This window comes from Anser cygnoides, chromosome Z, assembly GCF_040182565.1.
Source record: "Anser cygnoides isolate HZ-2024a breed goose chromosome Z, Taihu_goose_T2T_genome, whole genome shotgun sequence".
Classification (NCBI taxonomy): Eukaryota; Metazoa; Chordata; class Aves; order Anseriformes; family Anatidae; genus Anser; species Anser cygnoides.
Window position 1 is genome coordinate 55,102,539 of NC_089912.1, and position 24,625 is coordinate 55,127,163.

Genomic DNA, 24,625 nt, shown 5'->3' on the forward strand with positions numbered 1-24,625 from the left:
TTACCCCATTTACTAAATAAACCCTTTGAGCCTGACCCATCAACCATTTGTTCACCCATCATATTATGTACTTGTCTAGCTGTATGCTGGCCGGATGTTTTGTCCAGAAGGATACTTTGAGAAACAGTATTGAAAGCTTTGCTGAAATCCAAAAAGATTACGTCAACTGGAGGGAAAGTAATCCCTCTTATTTATAACAGGTTCTGTAGTGTGCTTTATAGGGTGTGCTTTGCATGCCATCTGTTTCATAATAGAAGAAAGCTTTGGAGTTCAACAATAAGTGCAATAGCATCACCCTGTGGTTAGCCAGAAGATAGTATTCCTTCCCAGAAGCACTCCAGAGTTTTTTCAAACTACTTGCGCAATCACATTGTTTATAGACACATTTATATATATAAAAAATTAATAAAAAACAGTTTTGCATCAGCAATGTTTTTTATAGACATATACATATAGTAAGTGTGCACATGACATGCAGGCATACATGTATGTTTTTACATAGTGAAATATGTTTGTACCTTTTAAGTGCAGGTGACTATTGTGTTAATCTGGCAAAGTTTCATACTGCATAGGAGCTGGAAAAGCTCCGAGACTTCTCTAAGATTCTGAAATCCTACAACTAATGTTGACATGTATAACTGCCTCGATGTATTCTAGTCAATTGCAGTCTGACTGAAGTTAACTACTTTCCAGTATAAAATGATTTTAAGTTTTGATGTACTATTTTCCAACAAACTAGGCATTATTTACCTTGCACATGCTTTTCCCAGTTTATTTTTTTAAGTTCTTGCAGATGTACCTGAAGAGAGAAATATCTCTCTATCTTTTCAGTGTGGGGAGAGTGTGAATAGTTATGTATTACATTATTAATTTTTTTTTTTTATGTCATTGGAGGAAACCCATGTATTGCATTGATACAACAGGAGAAGTTAGGGGATTAGTTTAAATACAGTTTGTTTCTGTGTATATTATTTTTACAATATTGTGATTTGCTTTAGGTTCCCGTTCTAAATTCACATGTTCCTTGTTAATTTTTCAGAGGTTGAAAAAAATCATACCATAGTGCTTGCACATGAAAGAAGAGAGAAAATAAGCTTACATTTTCAATTAGCAATTGGTAATACTTCGCATCTTAGAGTAGTCATGATTCTCTTACTGTCATGTTTGAGTGGTCAAAACTGTCTGCCTTCAAGCCAGAGGAACGTATAAAATCCCTTTCCAGACTTAGGAAAGGACTTGCATTTCTTTGATCTTCATGTATAAACATGGTTCTGTCAGACTTCAGTCTTCCAAAGAATCATTTTATATGAATAATTCATTTTCTTCTCCTTTTCCTCCCTGCTTGGGAGATGCCTTATGATTAGTAATTTCTAGAAACAAGAGTATGTGATGTAAGCGTAATAGCAGAATTTGCAGACCAGCTGAATAGCTTTGGTGTATTTTTACAAAATGTCTCTTGCCATGATATTGAATAGGATTAAATGAGCAGGAAGACTTACTGTGATCTGTGTTTTTCACAGGAAGCCATTTTAACAAATTGGGTCTCCAAAGGCTCTCCAACTAAATCGCTGGATTTATGGCTCGTTCCTGATCCCAGTTATGGGAAAGCTTATTCCTGTCCACTAGACCAAAGCTATTCTTTCTGAGACTTCTGGGATCTCCAGCTTAAGTATATGCTAGACTACTGGGGGTTCATTATTTGGCTACTTTCCTCCCAGCCAGGTGTGGTATGAATGTGGAATTTTGCAGCTGTGACTCCACAGAGCTACTGAGTCCAGTAGCACTAGTAATTATCCCAGCCTGTAGCTTGTCTCAACTTCTGAATTCAGAAATCGAAGTGGGGAATAGCTTGATTATTTTATACTACTAAGAACTACTTAGTAGTTCTTATACGTAATTGTTTAACATAATTCAGTTTCTAAACAAAAGGAAGTCTTTCTAAGGTTAGCAAAACCAAAGATTATTAGTCTATGGGAGTAACCCATAGACTGTCCTAAAAGTGCCTGATCTGTTTTCAAGTTCTAATCATTAAAACCAAAGCAAAGTAGAACTTCCTGTGTATCTTTTCATGAAATACACTTAGCTGCTTCCCTCCCCATCATTGCCATTCAGCAGGGCGAGAGAAGAGATTGGAAGAGTAGCCCTTTCCTCTTTAAAGAATAAGGTTTCCTGTGGGGAATTGTCTCTGTTCTTAGTATGATTGCAGAATGTCATATTCGTAGTCATTCCAAGCTAACACATTTTAGCTGGTGGTGAAGAAAGAGCACATATACTGTTGGGCAAATGGTTCTGTTAACAGGTGTTAACTGGTTAGATTTTAATAACTGTTTCTAATGCAGTTTCCATCCACAAAGCATTCCTCTTTTGAGCTTTTATTGTTATACTTTTTTTTTTCAATAAAAGTATCTTCACTTTTTTTTTTTTTTTCTAGGAGCAGAGTAGTGCGCTGCAAAATATACGCGAAAAAGTGAAAGATGTGGTGCTTGAACATGACTGGTCTGAGCTGCTTAGGCATCAGGTCAATGAACTTGAACGCAGTGCTGAACGAGAGGAACGACTTAAAAAAGAACTTGAAGTAATGCTTTCTGTTTATTGCTGTTAGTCTTAACAGACACTGAAATTCTAAGCAATTTCATTTTTGAGGGATGGAACCTCTCAGGTGGTGACTTTTTTGTACTGAATTAACAAAATGTTGAACATCATTTTGCAGAGGAGGCTGAATAGGCCAATGCCTTGTACTATTTATGTCTGGCTTGAGACTGATGTTTGAACAGCAGGTGGAAAAAGGCTTATATGAACATGAAAATAAGGTTAAGATGAGTTACCGTTACTGTAAGAAATCTGTACATTCTCAGTAACCATTTAATATGTCTTTCTTCTTTTTGTCTATCCTCCATTCTTTTTGACTTAAGAACAGGTTTTGAGAATAAGTGAATTTACAATGGGAAATATACCAGAGCTGAGAAAGGCACCAGATGGTGTGCTACGTAGAGAGAATAACATGCTAGAAGATCACAGCAGTGTTATGCAGCTACTTCCTATCTTGTATCTAAATGCTAAGGGTAGTTTTAGTTCGTTTGTCGAGTGAAACCTGTTGCTGAGGAGTCTTACATTTTTCAACCTACTGCCTTGTAATTGTGCTCCTTTTAATAAAATGCTAGTTACAGTTCATAGAATCATAGAATGGCCTGGGTTGAAAAGGGCCTTAAAGATCATCTAGTTTCAAACCCTCTGCTCTGGGCAGGGTTGCCAGCCACTAGAGCAGGCTGCCCAGAGCCGCATCTGGCCTGGCCTTGAATGCCTCCAGGGATGGGGCATCCACAACCTCTCTGGGCAGCCTGTGCCAGGGCCTCAGCACCCTGTGAGTGAAAAACTTTCTACTAATTTCTAACCTAAATTTCCCCTGTCTCAGTTTAAAACCATTCCCCCTTGTCCTGTCACTATCAACACATGTAAACAGGCCCCCTGTTTGGACAGTTCTCTCTAAAGTTTCAGTATTTTTTTCATCTACTGAGTTGGTTTTGTAGTAACCATGTGTGGTAGTTTTACTGAACTCCAACATAGCCTCTCTATCACCCCACCTCCTCAAAGGGAAAGGGGGAGTAAATAGAATGGAAAGGGCTCAGGGACTTAGATAAGGACAAGGAGATCATGCAGTAATTATTGTCATGGGCAAAACAAACTCAGCACAGGGAGATTAATGTAATTTATTACCTATTACTAACAAGATAGAGCAGTGAGAAACAAATAAAAAACACATTCCCCCATATGCACCTTCTTCTACGTCCCCCCCAAGAGTGGCGCAGGTGAATGGGGGGCTGCAGTCAGTCCCTAACGCTTTGTCTCCACGGCTCACTCACGGTCACTCCGTGCCCCTGCTCCATGTGGGGTCCCTCCCACGGGATGCCGTCCTTCCTGAACTGAGCCTGCGGGGGCTGCCCACAGAACTGCTCTTCAAGAACTGCTCCCACATGGGTCCATCCTTCAGGAACAGACTGTTCCAGCATGGGTCCCCCGTGGTCAGCAGCTCCCACCAGACCTCCCGCTCCACCGGGGGCTCCTCCACGGGCTGCAGCGTGGAGATCTGCTCCATGTGGGACCCATGGGCTGCAGGGGGACAGCCTGCTCCACCAGGGGCCTCTCCCTTCACAGGCCGCAGGGGAACTGCTGCTGTGTGCCTGGAGCACCTCCTGCCCTCCTGCTGCACTGATACTGGGGTCTGCAGGGTTGCTTCTCACTCCTCTCTCCCAACTGCTGTTGTGCAGCAGGTTTCTTTCTCCCTTTCTTCAATCTGCTCTCTGAGAGGCTCCACCAGCGTTGCTCGCTGGCTCAGCTCTGTCCAACAGCAGGTCCCTTTTGAAGCCATCTGGAGCTGGCTCTGGTCTGACATGGGGCAGCTGCTGGGCTCTGCTCACAGAGGCCACCCCTGCAGCTCCCTTGCTACCAAAACCTTCCCACATAAACCCAATACACCACCTTGTCTGAGCGTGTGCTCTGGACCAAGACATTCTTGGTAGAACCCTTGTCACTGAAGAGAAGTATGGTGACCAGATGATTCTTTACCCTGTTGTAAGTTTTCTATCAAAGGTCTTTTAAAATATTTTCTGCAACCAACTTTAAATAATTGGCACTTGCAGGATAATAGGGGTCCTTAAAGGAATAAGTGACATACAATTTTTAGCTGTGTTCTCTGTTATTTTTCCCTTGAAAGGCAGAAGTGTTTAAAGCATTGATTGCTAGAAAGTTAGAGCACTGCATTAAAGATGAAGTACAAAAGAAAATTCCTACAGGGAACATCAAAGCTCATCAGCTCAAAACACTGATTATTGACCAACAAGGTAGACATTTGTGCCCTCAAAGAGATCTACAGGAAATCTATTGTCAGGTATTGCAAGCTGTGTTTATTGGCCTAGCCAGAATTGCCTTCAGATGGAAAGTGCTATGTACTGGGAAGTTTGAATAGCCCTTTTAAAACAAAGATTTTTTTGCTTCAAAATACTTACACAAGTTTTTGTTTGTTTGCTTGTTTTTGTTTGTTTCTTTTGTTTCTTTTTGTGATGTAGTGGCTTATTAACATAGGAATTATGAGATGAAAGGAAGAGGAGCAAGGCAAGCAATAGTTTCTTTAAATAATTTGATTGGGTGTATTTACCATCTGTAAATTTGAAAAGGAAGCGCTTAGACCCTTAAACATGTAACTGTGCCCTGGAGATGGTTTTATCAGAGAATGCTATCTATTAACGACAATCAATGAAGATATTTTAATTATTGCTTAATTTTTATTAGAATTAAGTTAATGTATTGATCTCTCAATACTCTCTAGTGAGAAAACAACGTATTGACGCCACAGAAAAAAGTCTTATGGTACTTGTAAGTGTAGGTGTTTAATCAGTGATGAAGGAAAGTTTGTGATAAATGCTCTTGAATATGAAGGTTTAAGGAAATAAGTGCAAGTCCACATGAATAATAATAAAAGAAAAAAGTAGCCTAAGTTAAACAGCAGTGGGTATGCTGTAGTCAGCTTGCATTTCACTGCCATCTCAAAAGTAAATTGCATGTTTGCAAATGTCTGAAAGGGCCTACAGTGGTATCTTGAAGTCAGAGAGATTAACTAATAAGCATCTTTTGAAAATGCCTTTACTGTAAGAAGCAGAAGCACTAAATATTTTCAGCTCATAGTATTGCTCGCTGTAGACTTCATACTGAATGGACTCAAATTCCAAGGTTTGTGACAACATTATCTGCATTGTACAAGGTAACTGTACTCTGCATCTCTGTTTTACAAAAGTTTGTTTTTGCCTTTTCTGTGGTTATGAAAAGCTGTCTCCTCAGGGTTCTGAACTTCGAAATTCAGGATCATAAAATCTGTTTTAAGCTGCCCTCTCACCTGTATTTCTCTCCCAGAAACTTTACATAGAGGAGCATTTTAGTATTAGCAGAGCTTGAAAATTAATTTGCAATGTTTCTTGTTCAAAACCTCACTTTGGCTTACAAATTTGTTATTCTGCTTCTCTGACATTCTGGAATACAGTCAGGCAGACAAATTATCTGTTCTTCATGCTGAAACAGAGTGGAAGAACCTCAGCCGAAGAGACCAGATAAACTCTTCTTCAACTCTGTAGTATGGTTACTGGAACTTTTTCTTTGAAGATTGTGAGGAAGGTAAATGGTGGAGTATTCAAGGACAGACCTGCTGGGTAAAGGAGGGGAACTGAGCACAGCCTTCCCTCCCAATAGTTTGAAATAAAGGACTGCTCTTTCAAATGGGCATGATGCATTCCTACATAGAATGAAGTGCTTCTGTGAAGCCTGGAGATTGTTGGGATATAAACAATATGGATTGCCTGGTTATAAACGTGCTGTGCTGTCAGTGGAATTCTTCCTCCCTAAATTAAGCAGCCTCCTCAGTAGCATGATAGCATCTATGGATCGCATTCTTAGTTGCCAGATTCTTCCTGTGCATTGTGGAAAAGGTATTAAAGGAAGGCAATAAAGTCTGGGCAGTAGTTCTCACTGTGTGCCAAAATGTTGAGGTCTCTGCAGTTCTGCCCACCTAGTGCTACTCTTGCAAGGTTCTGTGTTTTTCTTTTTAAAGCTGTCAATTTAAAAGTCCTCAGTCCATGGGAATAAGTATTACCTATTAGAAATACAGATAAAGTTCTGACAACCTGTACTTCATGCTGTGGTTAAAATACAAACATTAGTTTTGCCTGTAGTGTTAGTATTTGAGACAGATTTCCATTCAGTTATAGAAGCCTGAAAGTAAAACCCCAGTTAGAAGGCAGTGCATTTATTCAAGAAGTAGCCCTGTATTTCTGTATTTATCTTCATGGAATATTTACCTTATAGATTGATTATTTTTTTTAATTTATCTTTATTTTTGTTTATTTCTAATGGGAAAATGGGCTCGTGAGATGTTCTTATTTCAATATCCATGCAGAGTACCTCGTTTTAATGGGCATTAAGTTTAAAATGTGTACTTAAGTTTTTCATGATGATAGTAAACATCTTAAGGTGATTTGTGTAGTGAGTAGGATAATTCTAATTAAAAGGCAGCCCTTTAATTTTATGCCATACACTACTTCTTGATATGCTGTCAGGATGATTTTATGGAGTTCACAAAGCTGTTCGTTTACTACCCTCTGCTGGATGTGAGGGAGAAGTCCATGAAAAAATACAGGTTACAGTAATGAATAGAAATGGTAAATTTAGAATCTTTCTTCTTGTACTTTGACACTCGTGGAGATGATAAATTCTAATGCATTAGATTATAAAGAAAGAAAGGAGGAAAAAAAGTCTTGCCTGCCACTCCACCCCAGTCTCTCCCCGCCCCGCTTTTATTATTTTTGAAATGTTATTCGGGTTTTATATTTGTTATTATTCCGAACATGGTCTAAAGGAGTACATTTCTAGTTTCTGGAGTGCATCTCTAGTTTCTGGAATTAGACTATTAATTCTTGGCAATTCTACAGAAGCTTTCCTTTATTCTGCTGCAAGATAGCTGTTGGTACCATGTCTAACCTGCTAGTTTTATAGCTTGCAGCAGTACCGAATGTGGTGCCCACTGCATGGGCTTGGAGCCCTTCTGAGCACATACTGTACCAGAAAAAATTGAAGTGGAAACCCTGTCAGTGTTCTTCATCTTTAGCCAAGGATACAGCAGTCAAACAAATTCTTGATGTATTTGTGTTGAACTCATCTAGATTCTACAAGTTACAAATATAAGTATTCTGGAAGCAGAGTCTTTTATTTTAGCCCTTTGCTCCAGTGCTCTGGAAAGATGATTTCTTGGGAAATATAAAGAAATTTGTATTTATAAACAGTGTTTCTTGTGATGTGTTTAACTGCCAAAAAGCTGGGAGGGAAAGCTGTTTAACGAACAGTGAGGAGAGGAGAATCTGGATTTTTATCATGAGAAACAGAATTATTAGTTCATAAATTTCAATCTCTTTGTCTTGTTCACAGAAATGCAATGATTTTCTATTGTTTGTTTTGTGTTTGGGCTTGCCAACTTTTAGTAAGATGAAGCTCAGGGTCTCTCAAGGTTTTGAAGCGTTTCTCATGAGTCCTGAAATATGTCCTATAACTTGGTGCATTTTATTTTGGAGATTTTGAATATGTTGCCATTTAAAGATGAGTCCCTTAGCTTTCCTGATGCCTTTCCCATCCCCCTTCTTTAAGTATATTGACCTTTTCATGTCCTGCTAAATGTGTCATCTTGCAATAACTTGGTAATGCTGCTGTGGTGGGAAGATGACTGCAAAGAAAACTTGTTGGAGTGATGGTCCACCTCTGTATTTACAGAAGGTGTAGGTACATGTAGTCATTCAGGGTTGTAGGTGTACTAAATTTCTTACTGTATCCAAGTCAGAGAATCAAGAAATTGAGGTCCCAGCTAAAATCAAAGTAGAGTGGAGAAAAAAAACCAAACAACACACACACCACCAACAACAAAACAGAAACCAACCAACCAAAAAAAGAAAAAAAGACCTGCTTTTTAATTTTATGTGTTACTAGTAAATTCACTGTGAATTACAGCGTAAGGTAAGTTAGATAAGTCTCACAGGAAAAACTTGAAAAAGCCCCAAAGAGTGTGATAGAGAACACATTCCTCACTAGTTAACAGTGTCACTGCTTGAAATTTAAACTCCTTTTTGTCTTCTATGCCTACACGCTTCTTGATGGCTTTTTCATGTGTCCATAATGCACAACTCCTATCTTGGAATTCTAGCTACTGTGACTGTCATGTATTCTCTCTAAGAGCTGCAGTTTTCATAATGATACCTCTGTGGTGGCTCTGAAGTTTAGGCTTCTTCAGTGACAGGCTCACTGATGTAATGGAATTAATCTCTGAGAGGATATTCCCCTTTATCATCTCATACCTCATTGTATTACTCAAGTTGAGGTTGAAGGCTGTTCACTCTTAATTTGCTGTCAGACCAAAACTGAATACTGTCTTCTGTAGACCTTAACAGGAGCTAGTAATAAATCACATGTAAATCTTGTCTGTGTGCATATATAAAGTAACAGTGTCAGTTAATGTGCTCTTACAGGGTTTATGGGTTATGGAGCATGGAACCAGAAGGGGCATCCTTTTCCCCTCAAGGTACGGTAGAAAGGGAGACCAGTTCATATGGGTTTGTCAGCTGCAAATCAGTTGCAGAATAGAATGAACTTGGGCTTTAATCAAAAGGCAACGAAACTGTATCATTTTAACAGTCCTAGTTTTTACTTTTTTTTTTTTTCTTAAAGCCAAGTATATGGGTGATCTTGGAGATCCCATGCCAATGTAGTTGTTGATCCAGTGTTACGCAGGTCAAATATGGCTCTTCTGTCAATGACATATGTTATTCTAGACTTCATATATAGGAGATGTTCAGTGAGGATTGGCTGCACTCCCTAACACTGAAAGAACGCTTGTAGTTAAGTACTTTTATAGTTACTAAAAAGTTGTTTATTATCTGGACAGGAGATGGCTCCACCTTACCATGATCAAGAAGCACCAGCCTTTCTAACACTAGGTGGAAATGGTCAGCACATTTCCCAAAGATGTGCTTAGACCTGACCTCCTGATTTGAGTTAGGATTCATAGGGAAATGCTTTTAAGTTGGAAGAAATTAAGATCTTAATCTGAATATGGAAGCACACAAATAGAGTGTGTGGATGATGATCCTGATTTGAAACGTGTATATTCACTGAAAACTGTATCTTGGCTGAGCATTGCGTGTAGGGGCTGGATCTCAGCCGTGGGATGTGTAAGTATCCTGACAGCTTGCTAGTAAAAATGAAACTGAAAAATCTTGCGGAAGTGATCTAAGTAGAAGCAGAGAAGATAAAAATTATTTCTGTTACTGTATCTAAACTTAGTAACTGTTGTAAATATACTTTTATATTTTTGTTTTCTTTGTTGTACTTTTCTCTGATAACAGATATTTTGATGTAAATGTAAGTATTAAAGGATTCTATTTTCATGGCTGTGGCATTGTACAAGTGTAAGATATTGAATTATTCTTTCAGTATGCACTACCCCAGTATTCACAAATATTGCAGCACTTAAAAGAAGGGTGAGAGGCTGAGAAAAGTGGAAGCCACACAGGCCAGCGTGGAAAATGGTACTGCAAACTGTTAGCATGTGCAAAATGTCTCCTAGAAACCACATTAGCATTGGCATGCAACAGGCGAGTGGAAAATGTGGCTGAACCTTAAGGGATTAAAGGAAGTAGTCTAACCATAAAGCATAGTTGTGCCCATGAATTGTAAGGCTTGCATTGAAGTTTCTGTAGTAATTTTTATTTGCCATCTCTCAAAAGACACAATTTTGTCTGTGCTGTTGTGGAAACAGATATGAGATACTTTGTCCTTTAAATTAAGACCTAATTTGGCTCAGTTAGAATATCTGAGGAAACTTTGAAGATTCCACAAGTTTCTGTATAGTACCTTACTTAGGATAAGTACCTTACTTAAGATAAGCTTGTCTTCAGATATCCTGCAGGTGCACATGGAAGTCACAGATGAGCTCTTCAACTACTGCATCTTACTGGATAACCAATTTTATATCGATGTTGGATATGCAAACACCTTGTAACCACTGGAGAACACACTTCTTTGGATCCATCCTTGAGATACACCTCCCTGGTTGGCTTGGACCTGAAAAAAGGCATTCCAAGCTAAAATAGAAAGTATTCCCACTTGATTCCCAACTGAGAGACTGTGGTCTGTATGTCTGAGACCTGCAGGTTGTTTTCAAGCATATTCTTCTTTGTATGCAGGCATTGTGTAAAATTTTTGGATATATGGTTCTGCAAGGAGAGTGATTCTCATCTTCTGTGAGATTCAAAGAGGTTTGGCAAATGTGATTCTCGTACCAGCAGATTATTTTTTTTTCCTGTTTGTTACCTTTCTGTTTATCAGAAAGGAAAGTGGAACTCCTCATCCCACTTCTCCTTCTGGAATTGTTCATATGGGTTACAGGTTAGACTCATCCCTGACATCTCTTTCTTTCCCTCATGGAGTGCATAATGCATCATTCTCTCTGGCAGAGCATGCAGCTTCTCAGTGTGGAGAGAAGTGTTTATAAGGATCAGTAGAGCCTGTTTGAAACTTTACTAGCAAAATAGACAGTATTTATATATGGTGGTTTTTTTTTGTTGTTTGTTTGTTTTTGGCGGTTCTGTTGTTCCCAAATAGATCTTCAGTCTCAGTTTGGAATCCAGGTACATTTTCTCTGTCTGATGTGCACTTAGATAAACAGCAATTCCCAAATTCTTTTCTGTATAGCAGTCTAAGCAAATGTGAACTTCTCTGTATTTGATAAGTCTTTCAGTTGTTTAGCAAGGTGTATGTGCTAATTACTGGAAATACATCTCTTGCAGTTTCTGTTTTCCCACAAATTTTCCATTTAATTGTCTGGCATATGACTGCTTAAACTTGCTAAATGTATGGTGAACCAGAAGCTGTAGCAGTCAAGTCACAGAACTCTGGAAAAAGAATAGTCATTGCTGTACCAGACATTGTTGTACAGACAACATCTACATTATTTCCCCAATTTACATGTGTAACTTTTCTACAAGCTCTTTTAAACATGTGAATCTATTCTGGATAAGAGAGCTGCTTATACTGGTAAACTAAGGCTGAGTTTTACCAGAATAATCTTTCAAGGCGTATAAGAAGAATATACTTCAATCATCATCTTTGGTTTCTATCTATCCAAGAAAGTAGTGGCAGTTCTTGTCTGGTCCCTGACAGTGGCTTGATTGAAAATACATTTCAGTCCTCTCCCTAGGTCCGTGTTTTTTGAAGCTTCAGTGAACTCATTTAAGCAAGATTGTAAAAATCAAAGTGGTAACAAACTACTGGTATGACTCAAGACTTTGAAGAATCATACTCTAGAAGGTGAAGTTCAAAAATAAGGACAAGAATTGAGATTCCTAACCTTGCAAAGAAACTCCTATTTTGAACAATTCATTTGCTCAGGTCTTCATATGGGGAGATTATCTGTAAGATTCTATTAATTTCCCACCTATTTTTGATTTCTATTATCTAATATAATATTCCTGTATTCTCTGTCTTGAGTATCTTTTGAATGGTTTCCATTGGATACATGCCAGGTGCATCTAGGTCGTCTTTGGTTGGTGTCTAGGATTCATACCTCTACAGCCTAGACATACTGTCTTTTGTTCCAAGCTCTAATTATTTCTTTTATTAGAAGCCTGTTTTATATTTTATTAGAAGCCTATTTCTCATGTTTCAGAGATTATAAAGAATTTCTGTAGATGGAACACTAGTTTTCCCAGTACTTCCCTTTTTAGGCTTGCTAGTTATACAAGTTAATTCTTCAGTAACTGTGATGCTTCAAGCAAATGAACCATCTGCAAATACATCTTTTTAAATGGATTTGCCCTTAATTCAGAGAGTAAAAGAGTGATGTGTTGGCAGTTCTTAAGGTGTCTGATTGCTCCTGCCTCTCTTTCTTCGTTGTTTCACAATTTTTAGGACTAAAGTTCTGTATTTCTGACAGTTTAAGTTTCCTTTGGACCATTACTTTTCCCTTTGTCCATCATGTCGGCTTAAAGAAGTGTGCTCTAGTATTAAAGAACTATACCAAGAACTGATACATATGTGATCTGTTTTGGAGATGAGGGTTGCTCCAGTTTTGCATTCTTGGCAGATGCCCTCAATCAAGCTGTTATTTGTTCTCTCCGTTTCCACTTTTCTTCTCAGGACTGATGAAATCTCATTGTTCTAGGGGGCCTCCATTTGTGAAAGTCAGTTAACCCTTGTGATGGTGACCTGCAACAAGCAGAAAGCTCTTTTGTTTCAGATGAGGAGAGGCCGAGAGGAAGGAACAGAGCAGAGTTTTCAGTTGGACTGATGCTCAGAAAACAAAACAGGATTCTGTAGTCCAATGCAGTACAGAACATGTGAATTACTAAGTTATGCCTAAAAACTTGCAGAGTCACTTTTTTCACTTTTTCTATTTCAGTGTTTGATATATAAATAGACACTTGAGCAAGCTGACCAAAGATGGAAGAACATTTTTGCCCTTGAGTGTATGTCATGAAATGTTCCCAGTGAAGTTTTTAGTTCTTCATTTTTTTAAATAATTTTATTTCTCACAGTAAATGTTGTGATAAGTACCTTCCTTGCTCTTCCCTATGCTCTTCTAATCAAAGACTGACTTTCTGAGAGTTACTACAGAAGAAATGAAATCCACCTCACTTATATATATTGTTTACTGACTACTTTTACTAGGGTGGCAGTATTCTTTTGTAAAACCATCCTGTTGACAGATGTTATCTATTGGAGAATGCTAAGGAGGTCCTTCCAAACTGATCCAAGAGGTAGTTTGCTAATTCTGCGTTAAGGCTAAAGGGGAATAAGAGCTGATGTGTGGAAGGAATGAGGTTGTTAAGAGTCTAAACCAAGCTGTTTCTGAGAATAGTCTTAGAAAAACAGAAGTACAGGGGGAGTATTTGTGCAGGATTTGTGGACTTATTTATTTATTTAATTATTATGGTAAGCAGATAAAATTCCTGAGAAGAGAAAAAGTTTAAGTCTTCTGACAGATCTTATTGTGGAGTAGGTTTGGTAAGCTCTGTGCTGTTGCTGCTTTTCTTTTTAATAGGCCTTCTATGGACATCAGTTTTAAAAATCTTTCCTTTTTGTGTGTGTGTGTATGTGATTATACAAACGAAGTTTCAATTTATTGCCAAGAACTTTTGTTTTAACATCTGTTAATGTTTGTCTTCTCTTAAATGTTTGGAATCAAGATGCAGTATCACATGCTTATTACTTTATTTTACATTTCCAAAATCAGTAACTTTGATTGTATTTATGTAACCTGAAATGTGCTCATGTTAAATGACTTCTTGATATTAATTCCTTTTTCTTGGTCTTCCTAATTTAACTTGAAACCAAGAGACAATTTGGGATATATTTTTCTTTTCAATTCAGTCATCCATCACAGTGAAAAGATTTTATTGATAGAAAACAATGTAGTTAAATTTACATGCAAGTTCCTATTGTATCAGATCTTTGGTTACTGCTTTTGATAAAAGTATTTTTCCAGATGAAACTCTGTTCAGGCCTTTATCTGGATGTATGTGTCTGGTGATCACTTTTGTGTTTAATGTAACTTGGAAGATTTTTCTTCAGCTTGAAACACTTGACAGAAAAAAAGCAACAAAACCAACAAAAAGTAAGAAAATAAACCACCGTTTGAACTTTTTGTGGCCAATCCAAATTTCACAGTAGATTTTTAGCATAGTTATTTGCATTCTTCTGCTTTTCTCAATTTTGAAAGAATGGACATCAAAGATTCACAAGTCTAATTCAGACATGTTGCTTAAACTATGCATACATCTGTATGTTCTTTTGTGTAATGACATGTGCTAACTGACTAAATTAGGATATTTGGTAAAAGATCATACACATAATGTCTGCTAGACGAAAACATAGAATAGTTATAGGTCAAGGAACACTACAACAAAGAATACTAAGTTCTTTGAATTTTCGATGCAGAGAAACTGATGGGTCTAGAGCTGCAAAGCCCTATTTTTGGCACCTTAATTGGAAATTACGTGCCAAAACTAATATGTGCTTAAGGAATTCTCTATATTCTTGATGCTTTGTCTGTCTTAATACTGAAATTGCAGGTACTCTATTGATGAATACTCATTGTATTTTGAAACATATAGGATGGGGTTATGTTGCCTCAGGTGACAACCTTGGTGAACAAGCAGATAGCAAGGTAACAAGTAGAATATTTAAGTTTAATGTTTTTACTTTCTCATTTCAGCCACAGTTTTCTTCATTCTGAAACAATGCAGCAATAACATAATGTTACGTTAATTTTTTTAACTACATAGAAAATATTTTTTACATGCCTAAAATAGTAAATTATTATCTGGATATGTATTTCTTGGTGCATCACAGTTCTTACATCATTTCTTGATATATCACAGTTCCAAGTACAAGTAGTTCAGATCTACCAGGTTGGTATATGGAGTCCTAATATACTGAATAAACAGAATAATCTTTGTGTTCTATTTACTATCTGTCTGGACTTAAATTTCTTCAAAATGTATTTCTAGGCAGCTACAGTGAGAATAAAGAAATTGGAAGAAAACACCGAAGCAGAGAGAGCAGCGCATTTGGAATCCAAGTTCAATTCAGAAATCATCCAGGTAAGCTGTTTGTTAAATACTTTGTGGAAGCGTACAGTAAAAGAGTTGATGAAGATGTAAAGATACAATCTACCAAAAATGGTAAGACCACTTACTTTATTCAATGAGAACACTGAATATTTTTTTTTGTATTGTGTTGAAACTGTAATAACTAATACATAAACGGAAGAATAGAAGCATACCTATTTTTGAGGGACCATTATTTTTTTATATTAACAATTTAGTTACATTTTTAAGTTTGAGAGAGTAATTTCTCCTAGCATTTAAACAGTGTGGGAAAAGGAAATATTTCACTGGAGTTAAACACCATAATACTAGTTAAATGTCCTGTCTTTTGGATGGATGCTTACTACAACACCCAGTGGATACATCTAACTTCTTTAGGAATGGGATAATCAATGCACCCTGAAAGTGCTCTTCCAAATACCATTTTTCAGAGTAGATTTCAGCTTCAAATAAAATTACAGTATCAGCAATTACCAGGAAAGGTTAATTGTATAAGAAAAAGTAGCATATATATACTTGAATATTAAATCTTTAAATCATAAGGGGTTTGACGAAATAAGGCAATTATGGCTTATTTTAAAAAGCAAACAAGAAAAATTTAAGTAGCAGTTCCTTAGTAATCTTACATTATCACACCCTTTACAATGTTTTTAAAAAAAACTCCAAAACCCACTTCTTAAAAAAAAATCTTAAAAACTTAAAAAAAGAAAAAATTGGTATTTTATTTTTTTATTTTCTGAGTAACAAAAATAAGTATTGCCATTCCTGAGAGAGTTATTTTCCTAGTCTCATGATCTGCTCTGTCAACAGGCACTTTTTTTTTTTTTTTAAAGTGACAATTAATGTACTAAAAAGGAGATATTCAATTTTATTCATTTCCTCTCCTTACTTTACCATATTCAAAGGAACTGGGAGGGCAGCATTCCTTAAAGTTAGGGACTTCTCTTTTATGAGTTAGTGACTGGTTAGGTTTTCTTCCACGTTCATGTATGTGGACTTTACAAGTGTGTTTTGTGCTGAGCAGAAGTGTAGCCTTTGCTGTTAATCCCCCACTTTCATGCATCTAACTTAAAAAACAGAATTTCCCTGAAAACCTTACCTAAAGCGTAAAAGACAAAAAATTTTGACGCTACTGAAGGACTGTAAAAGGCACTTTTCCTCAGCTTATGTATTTGTTTCTGTTTGAACTGTATATATTCATACGCTTTTGCATATTTTCAGTGCTTTTTCTGTAAGTGCATTAATATAGAATTAATAGAATATAATTGTCCTTAGAACATTGCTTTCATTGTTTTTTTTATCACTTTGTAGCTAAGAATTCGAGACCTTGAAGGAGCTTTGCAGGTGGAAAAAGTCAGTCAAGCAGAAACTCTTTCGGATTTAGAAATGATCAGGAAGCAGTTCAAAGAGGTAGAAAATGCATATGAGAAAGAAAAAGAGAACGCCCAAGAGAACTTGGAAAAACTCAATATGTAAGTTATCTTCTAAATTTACTGCAAAATGGCAGTAGGCAGCTTGAGTAGCACTTACAGTTTACATTCTCTATAGTTTTCTGTCAGTAAAAAACAAACCCATCCTATGCGCTTTGCCAAACCAAGGCTGAGTACCTGGCATTCGGTTAATAAGGGGTTCATACTACGAGCATACGTATCGTGGGAAGGCGGAGAAAATCTGGAGAAAGTCTGTTATGCAGATTATTTGTCAAAGCAAAATACTGAAAATGGTAGTTATAATAGGGTTCTGTCTCCCGTAGTGTGTGGGAGAGGTGTAGGAAAACATACATGACAGGCTTTTAGCAGATTTTTTTCACTATACACTTAAATTATTATGAAAATTATTCACCTCGTGGAGCTAGACGGATCTTTAAGATTTCTGTCTTGAAGTTGTTTGTTTATAGTGAGTAGTCTTCATTTACAGCTTTTGAATTCAGGTTGAAAGTTTTGACTTAGTAAGAAGATGACAGGAAAAGGTGTGCAGTGTGTGAGAGTAGACAATCATAGAATCATAGAATATCCCAAGTTGGAAGGGGCCCATAACGGTCATTGAGTCCAACTCCTGGCTCCACACAGGTCTACCCAAAAATTCAGACCATGTGACTAAGTGCACAGTCCAAATGCTTCTTAAACTCCGATAGGCTTGGTGCCGTGACTGTGTCCCTGGGGAGCCTGTTCCAGTGTGCAACCACCCTCTCAGTGAAGAACCTTTTCCTGATATGCAGCCTGAACCTCCCCTATTACAGCTTGACACCATTCCCGCGGGTCCTATTGACGGTCACTAAAGAGAATAGATCAGCGCCTGCCCCTCCACTCCCCCTCGTGAGGAAGCTGTAGACTGCGATGAGGTGTCCCTGCAGTTTCCTCTTTTCCAGGCTGAACAGGCCCAGTGACCTCAGCCGCTCCTCTTATGTCTTCCCCTCTAGGCCCTTCACCATCTTTGTAGCCCTTCTCTGGGCACCGTCCAACAGTTTAACATCCTTTTTGTACTGTGGTGCCCAGAATGGCACACAGTGCTTGAGGTGAGGCTGCACCAGTGTAGAGTAGAGCAGGACAATCACTTCCCTTGACTGACTAGCAATGCCATGCTTGATGCATCCCAGGATGTGACTGGCCCTCCTGGCTGCCAGGGCACACTGCTGGCTCATACTCAGCTTGCTATCAACCAAAACCCCCAGATCCCTCCCTGCGAAGCTGCTCTCCAGCGTTTTACCACCCAGTCTGTACGTATAGCCAGGGTTGCCCTGTCCCTGGTGCAGGACCCGGCACTTGCTTTTGTTAAACTTCATGTGGTTGGTGATCGCCCAGCTCTCCAATCTGCCCAGATCTCTCTGCAAGGCCTTTCCGCCCTCAGCTGAGTCTACAACTCCTCCAAGTTTGGTGTCGTTGGCAAATTTGCTCTGAACACCTTCTATTCCTACATCCAAATTGTTTATAAAAACATTGAAGAGAACTGGCCCTAAAATGGAGCCTTGACGGACCCCACTAGTGACAGTCTGCCAGCCTGATGCAGTCCCATTTACCACAACCCTTTGAGCCCTGCCCGTCAGCCAATTGCTCACCCATCATAAGATGTTTTTGTTTAGCTGTATGCTGGACATTTTGTCCACTAGGATCCTATGGGAAACCGTGTCAAAAGCCTTACTGACGTCAGCTGGTTTCCCTTGATCGACTAGATGGGTGATCTTATCATAAAAGGAAATCAAGTTAGTCAAACAGGACCTACCCCTTGTGAACCCATGTTGGCTGGGACCAGTGATTGCATTGTCCCCCAGGTGCACTTCAATAACTTCAAGGACAATCTTCTCCATAATTTTACCAGGCGCTGATGTGAGACTGACAGGCCAGTAGGTGCCAGGCTCTTCTTTCTTGCGCTTCTTGAAAATTGGTACAACATTTGCCAGCTTCCAGTCTACTGGGACCTCTCTGGATTCCCAAGACCATTGAAAAATAATTGAGAGAGGTCCCGTGATGGCGTCAGCCAGCTCTCTAAGCATGCTGGGATGAATCTCACCTGGACCCATGGACTTGTATGGATCCAGGTGGAGCAGCAGATCCCGCACACGTTCAGGGTCGGTTTGGAGTTTGTCATTCCCATCGTCATGGTCCTCCTGCTCAGGGCACCCTGGATCCCGAAGCCCATCATCAGCATTGAAGATGGAGGCAAAGAAGGCATTAAACATCTCTGCTTTGCCTATGTCATTGTCCGTGAGGTGACCTTCCCCATCAAGTAGCGGACCTATGTTTTCTTTGGTCCTCCTTTTTCTATTCACATATTAAAAAAAAAACACAACTTTTTATTGTCTCCCACAGACCTGGCCAGCTTCAACTCTAATTGGGCTTTGGCCACATGAATTTTCTCCATACAAATGTGAACAGCATCCCTGTATTCCTTCCACGTTGCCTCACCCTGCTTCCAGCAGCCATACACTTTCTGCCTAAGCCCCAGAAGATCCCTGGTCAGCCAGGCCGGCATTCTGCCCCAACTGCTTGACTTCTGATATTTTGGAATTGCCTGATCCTGTGCTTTTTGGAGGCAGTGCTTAAAGACTGACCAGCACTGATGGATGCCAATGCCTTCAAAAGCAGTTTCCCAGGGGACCTTGCTGACTAGTTTCCTGAGCAGCCTGAAGTCCGCATTCCCCATATCCAGGGCTGGAGTTTTGGTGGCAGTTTTCCTCCTGTCACCAAAAATTTTAAACTCAACCGCTTCATGGTCACTATGACCAAGACAGCCGCCAATTGCCACGTCCCCCACAAGACCCTCTCTGTTCTCCAGCACCTTTCCTAGTTGGCTCCCTTAGCACCTGCACAAAGAAGTTATCATCTAGGTGCTTTAGGAACCTCCTGGACCTGCTCATGTTGGCCGTGTGGTGATCCCAGTTGACGTCTGGCAAGTTGAAGTCCCCCATTAGGACAAGGGGAGTTGATCTTGAGGTATTTCTTAGTTCCTCAAAGAATCATCGGTGTTGTCATCCTGGGTAGATGGTCTGTAATAGACTCCCACAACGACTTCCCCTTTATTTGTTCATCCCTGAATCCTTACCCAGAGGCTCTCAACTTTGCTATTGCCAACTGCACGCTCCACACAGTCCAGCCTCTCCTTCACATACATCGCCACCACCCCACCTCACCTGCCCTGCTTGCCCCTCCTGAGGAACCTGTAACCATCTTTTGAGGCACACCAGTCACAGGACTCATCCCACCAGGTTTTGCTTATGCCGAGGATGTTGTAGCTCTGGGACTGGGCCAAGACTTGTAGCTCATCCAGTTTATTCTTCATACTGCGTGAGTTTGCATAGAAGCATTTCAAATGCGCCTCATTGTACGCAGCACCTCGTGGAGCAGACTGAAGGACATCACTAGCACACAGTTCCTCTGATTCTGGCATGCTTATCACCAGCGGGCCTGATTTTATCCCTTTCCCCCTTCAACTCTAGTTTAAAGCCCTATCGATCAGCCCCGCTAACTCCTGGGCAAAAATCCTTTTTCCCCTCTGAGAGAGGCGCATACCATCTGGTGCCAGCAGGCCTGGTGTCACGTAGACCTTCCCATGATCAACAAACCCAAAGTTCTGCCAGTTGCACCAGTTTCAAAGCCACGTATTAATGAGATGAATCTGCTTGTCAACACTGATCCCTCCTATCGGAAGGACAGAGGCAAACACAACCTGTGCCCCTGATCCTTTAACCAGTCGCTCCAAAGCCCTAAAGTCCCTTTTGATTGCTTTTGGACTTCCCTTGCTGCTTCGTCATTACCAGCCTGAAAAAATTACCTGGAATGACAAAAATTAAAGCCTGACAAAATTACCTTGAATTCTTATCCCACTTAGCATAATCTGTTTTGTCTGGTAACAGGTGGTTTTTGGAAGAATGGCTTTGTTACGTTCCCCAGGCAGATAGGAGGATTCATAGTACTGTATTGTCTTCTTTGGCTGAATCAAGTATATATTGGTGTAAGAAACTGTCAACCAAAAGAATGGTGTTGGAAGGCAGATAACTAAGCCAAATGTTAAGTGAAGAACAGTAATAGGTGAAGTTTAGGGAAGGAAGAGCTTTAAGAGGACTTAAAGTTGGTGGTGCACAGTGAGAGTGTGGAAGGAGATTCAAGCTACTAGAATGAGTTGGAGAAAGGCAGAAGTGGAACTTCCTTCAGTCTAGGATTATATGGGTATGTACACACAGGTATTTATGTTGACTTAAACAATAGCAAAGAACAGAAGAAACCGGATTTTGTACAGGTAAGGAATTTTGTGGACCTTTGAGCACTGAATTCATCCTTACTATATACATGGTTACAGAGCTGTTTTTAGTAACATTTGAAACATCTGCTGTGTTATTATTCATAAAAATAAGGACAAAATAAGTCTGAATGTGAGATAATGCATTTAGGTAAACCAGAGCCATATTAAAAAAAAATAAATCCTTTTTTTTTCCCTAAGAAAATGAAATAATTTTCATATAAAAAAAGTTGTGACAATATGTGAAATACATTGTGATTCTTCATGAAGATTGCAGTCTTAACAGCTGGGAAGCTGACTGAATATATTTTGAGACTCTCTGTGGTCCTAAAAGAACATCCTGCCTGGTGATTCTTGCTTTGAACATGAATCTGTGTTAGCAACATAAATGGCTTTAAACTAAAACTAAGTTATTTGCGTTTCCTTGAAGTAGAGAGAGCCTGTATCAGTGAAATGACTTCTTTTTTTTTTTTTTTTTAAATTTAAAAAGTTCCTTTGTGCTCAGAACAGCCTTGTTTGAAGATTGTTGGATCACTGGCTTTACATAAAAAGCAATTTGCATTTCGTGTGTTCTTCATGTATGTAACTTCTTATTCTTACACAGAATATGGTTCATTTTTTATCTTCTGGTAGGTTGCCATATTCAGGTGGTCCAGAAAATATCAATAATTCATGTTTTCACAGATGAATTCACAGATAATATCTTTTCTTCCCCACTCATTCTTGGACTGTTTCTTCAGTCCTTCAGAGGTCCAATATTCCAAGGTCAGATTTTCCAAGGTCCATATTTGTATTTAAAGCTAGAGCAGACAAAGTCAGCATCCTCAAATGAAACAGATGAATTTGGGGTGTTTCTTGGCTGATGTCAATGAAGCTGGAGTAGTTTTCAGCCTAGAAAAGCTTTTCCAGTCTTGTCAACATCGTATGACTTTCTGTAATCAATCAGGGAACCGTTAGTCTTCCAACACTCTCTAGGTACCATTTACTCCTTCCGTCTAGAAACTTCTGGAACTATTCTCTTTTTTTCCTGTGTAAGCTCAAAAAGTTGCCCTTGAATTGTATGAGCAGCTCATACATGCATAAGGCATTGGCTTTGTGTGTTAATTGGATATCAGTATAAACTTTGTCTAATATCCAGACAGTACTTTCGCTACTTTCAATTATTTGTTGATTCAAGCAATTATTTCTAGCAGCTTCTGTCTACTGAGAAAATTTTCCATGATTTTAGACAATGCAAACCTTTCTGTGGAAGCCAACATAGTTTAACACGTGGTGGTTGTGTCAACAGAGCTTAAAGAACAGCCATCCACCTGATGGTCTCAAGTAGACCATCAGTATACTCGTATACTTTAGATACTTGCATGCAGTGGGCATGTACTGCCTCTTTTGTCTCCTGCCTTTTTTATGTTTTGAGGTAAACAAGTATCAGTTAAACTGATGAGTATCAGTGATTTCTTTCACTGGATCCCATCATTGGAACTTTCGATCTACTTACCTTTGAGGGTTGTGGTCCTTGGACTAATGACAATGGCAGGAGCTTGACATTTTTATTTTAAGCCATAGTTTGGCATCCTAATAGATTTTCCCTTTTTCTGGAGGAGTCCCACAAGATTGTGTTTAAGTCTTATACCTTGGAAGGTGTTGGGGACTTTTCATTTATTGTGATAGAACACTTGAAATTTTTTTAGCTGGACTTGATGTGGAATAAATTATATTAAAGTTGGAAGCTATCTAAAGCTGTGAGAAATTATTTTCTCAGAAGAAGATGGTTGTAGTAACTGATACCAAGCAAACAGACTTTTCTGGGTTGCATAATTTATTAATTAGCTCTGAACCCAGTAGAACTATGTAAATTGGAAGCAACAAGGGATCTGGCTCTCTGTGTGAATTTACTTTTCTTGAAGAGTGAGGTCATGACATAGAATAAATTGGAACTTCTCTTACTGTGTTTCTGAAAGTTATGAGAGTAGGAGTGACTTTGGAGGACTGAAATAGACAAATTCTTTCTTTAAGGATAAGAAGTAAACATCTACAGCTAAAAGAAAAAAAATCAGCCCGGCTGAAGCGGAAGCACATAGGTATTAGGAGGACTTATAAAGTATTCGTTTAGCTAAAATATATGTTATATCTTTATATACGAGATAAGTCTATAGGACATATGTAAGAAATAAGTCAATGCCAGGAAGTGACAATATTTATTCAAAACTTTAAGATTTGGAAGAATTTAGAGCCTTTTGGATTACTTAAAATTCTAATGAGACAGAAGTGTTGGGAGAAAAGGAAGAGAGAGACCTCGTTGTTGCCGCTGTTAAGTTATGTCATAGAATAATTCAGATTGGAAGGCATCATAGAAGATCTTTAGTTCAACCTTCATCTCAAATCAGGATCAGCTATGAGATCAGGTTGTTAAGGGCTTCAACCAGTAGAGTCTTGAACACCTCCAAGAATAGAGATTGCACAAGCTTTCTGGGAGTCTGCTCCACTTCTTGACTGCCATTATGGTAGAAAAAAGTTTCTCCTAGTGTCTCCTTTGAACCTTTTCTGATTCAGTTTGTGACTGCTGTCTCTTGTCCTCCAGCCATACATTACAGCGATGAGACTGTAATGTCTCAGTCTTCTTGATAACCTAAAGATATTGTGGGGGTCTGTTATGCACCCTGAAGTCATCTTTTCTCCAGGATGAATATATCAAGTTCCCTCAGTTCTTACATGGCTTGTACTCTAGCCCTTGATCATTCTGGTGGCATTCATCGGACCTCATTCTAGTTTATTAACTTTTTTTCTTGTGCTGTTATTAGTTCTCTACTAAAATGCTATGCTGCTGATTTCTGGCTGGCTTGCTGTCTGCCAGGTCTTTTCGGTCAGAGCTGCTCCCCAGCCACATCGCTTCAGGCGGGCTCTTCCTTCCCAAACTCTGAACTTCCACGTGCCACTGTTGAATTTCAGAAGCCTCGTGTTGGTGCGTTCCTCCTGCCCATATAGGTTCTTCCCAGTGTATCAGTTTTGTTGTGTTGTAACCTCCCCCCGGCCCAGTTCAGTGTTACCTGCAAAATTGATGAAATGGCACTCTTGGTCTAATCCACGTGATTGATAAAGATGTTAAACAGATTGTAGTATACACTCCTACAGTATCCAACAGTAGTTACCAGCCACTACCATCTGAGATTTACTATCTAACCTTTTTTATTATTTTTTTAATCTATGTGGTAGTCTGTGTATCTAGACTGTGAAGTCCTAATTTGGCTATAAAAGTACTATGAGGCAGTGTCAAAAGCTTTGCTAGAGTTTAGTTAAACATCATCCACTATTCTCCTTTTGTCAACAACTCCATTTGTTCTATCATGGAATGTAACTGGGCTGGTCAGACATGACTTAACCATGGTAAATCCTCAGTGACTGATTCCTGGTCATCTTTTTCTCTTTCATGAGCCCAGAAATTTGTTCCAGGAGGACTTGGTCTGTGATCTTCCTTATACATGTGAGGCTAACTGGTCTGTAGTTCCATGGCTGGTTCTTTTGCACTTATCTGAGTAGAGGTGTGATATTTGCCTTTCTCCAGTTGCCAGTGACCTCCCTGATCTCTATGACCTTTCAAAGGTAACGGTGAGAAGCCTAAGTATGACATTGGCCAACTCTGTCAGCACATCTGAATGTAGATGTGCTGATGTCTTCAATTTCTATGCATTCAGTTCTCACAAGTA

At 39.0% G+C, this 24,625-nt stretch overlaps 1 protein-coding gene across 12 annotated transcripts in view; it reads left to right on the plus strand.

Annotated features, from left to right (window-relative positions):
* Positions 1-24,625, plus strand: part of CCDC171 (coiled-coil domain containing 171) — a 178,287-nt gene that overhangs the window by 21,136 nt on the left and 132,526 nt on the right. For 11 of the 12 annotated variants that reach the window (XM_066987705.1, XM_066987696.1, XM_066987695.1 and 8 more), the window contains 3 exons: positions 2,432-2,575; positions 15,093-15,185; positions 16,503-16,663. In XM_066987705.1, the coding sequence (XP_066843806.1) occupies positions 2,432-2,575; positions 15,093-15,185; positions 16,503-16,663 (398 nt within the window). The remainder of the gene's footprint in view (positions 1-2,431; positions 2,576-15,092; positions 15,186-16,502; positions 16,664-24,625) is intronic. The other variant, XM_066987699.1, reaches the window with a different exon arrangement.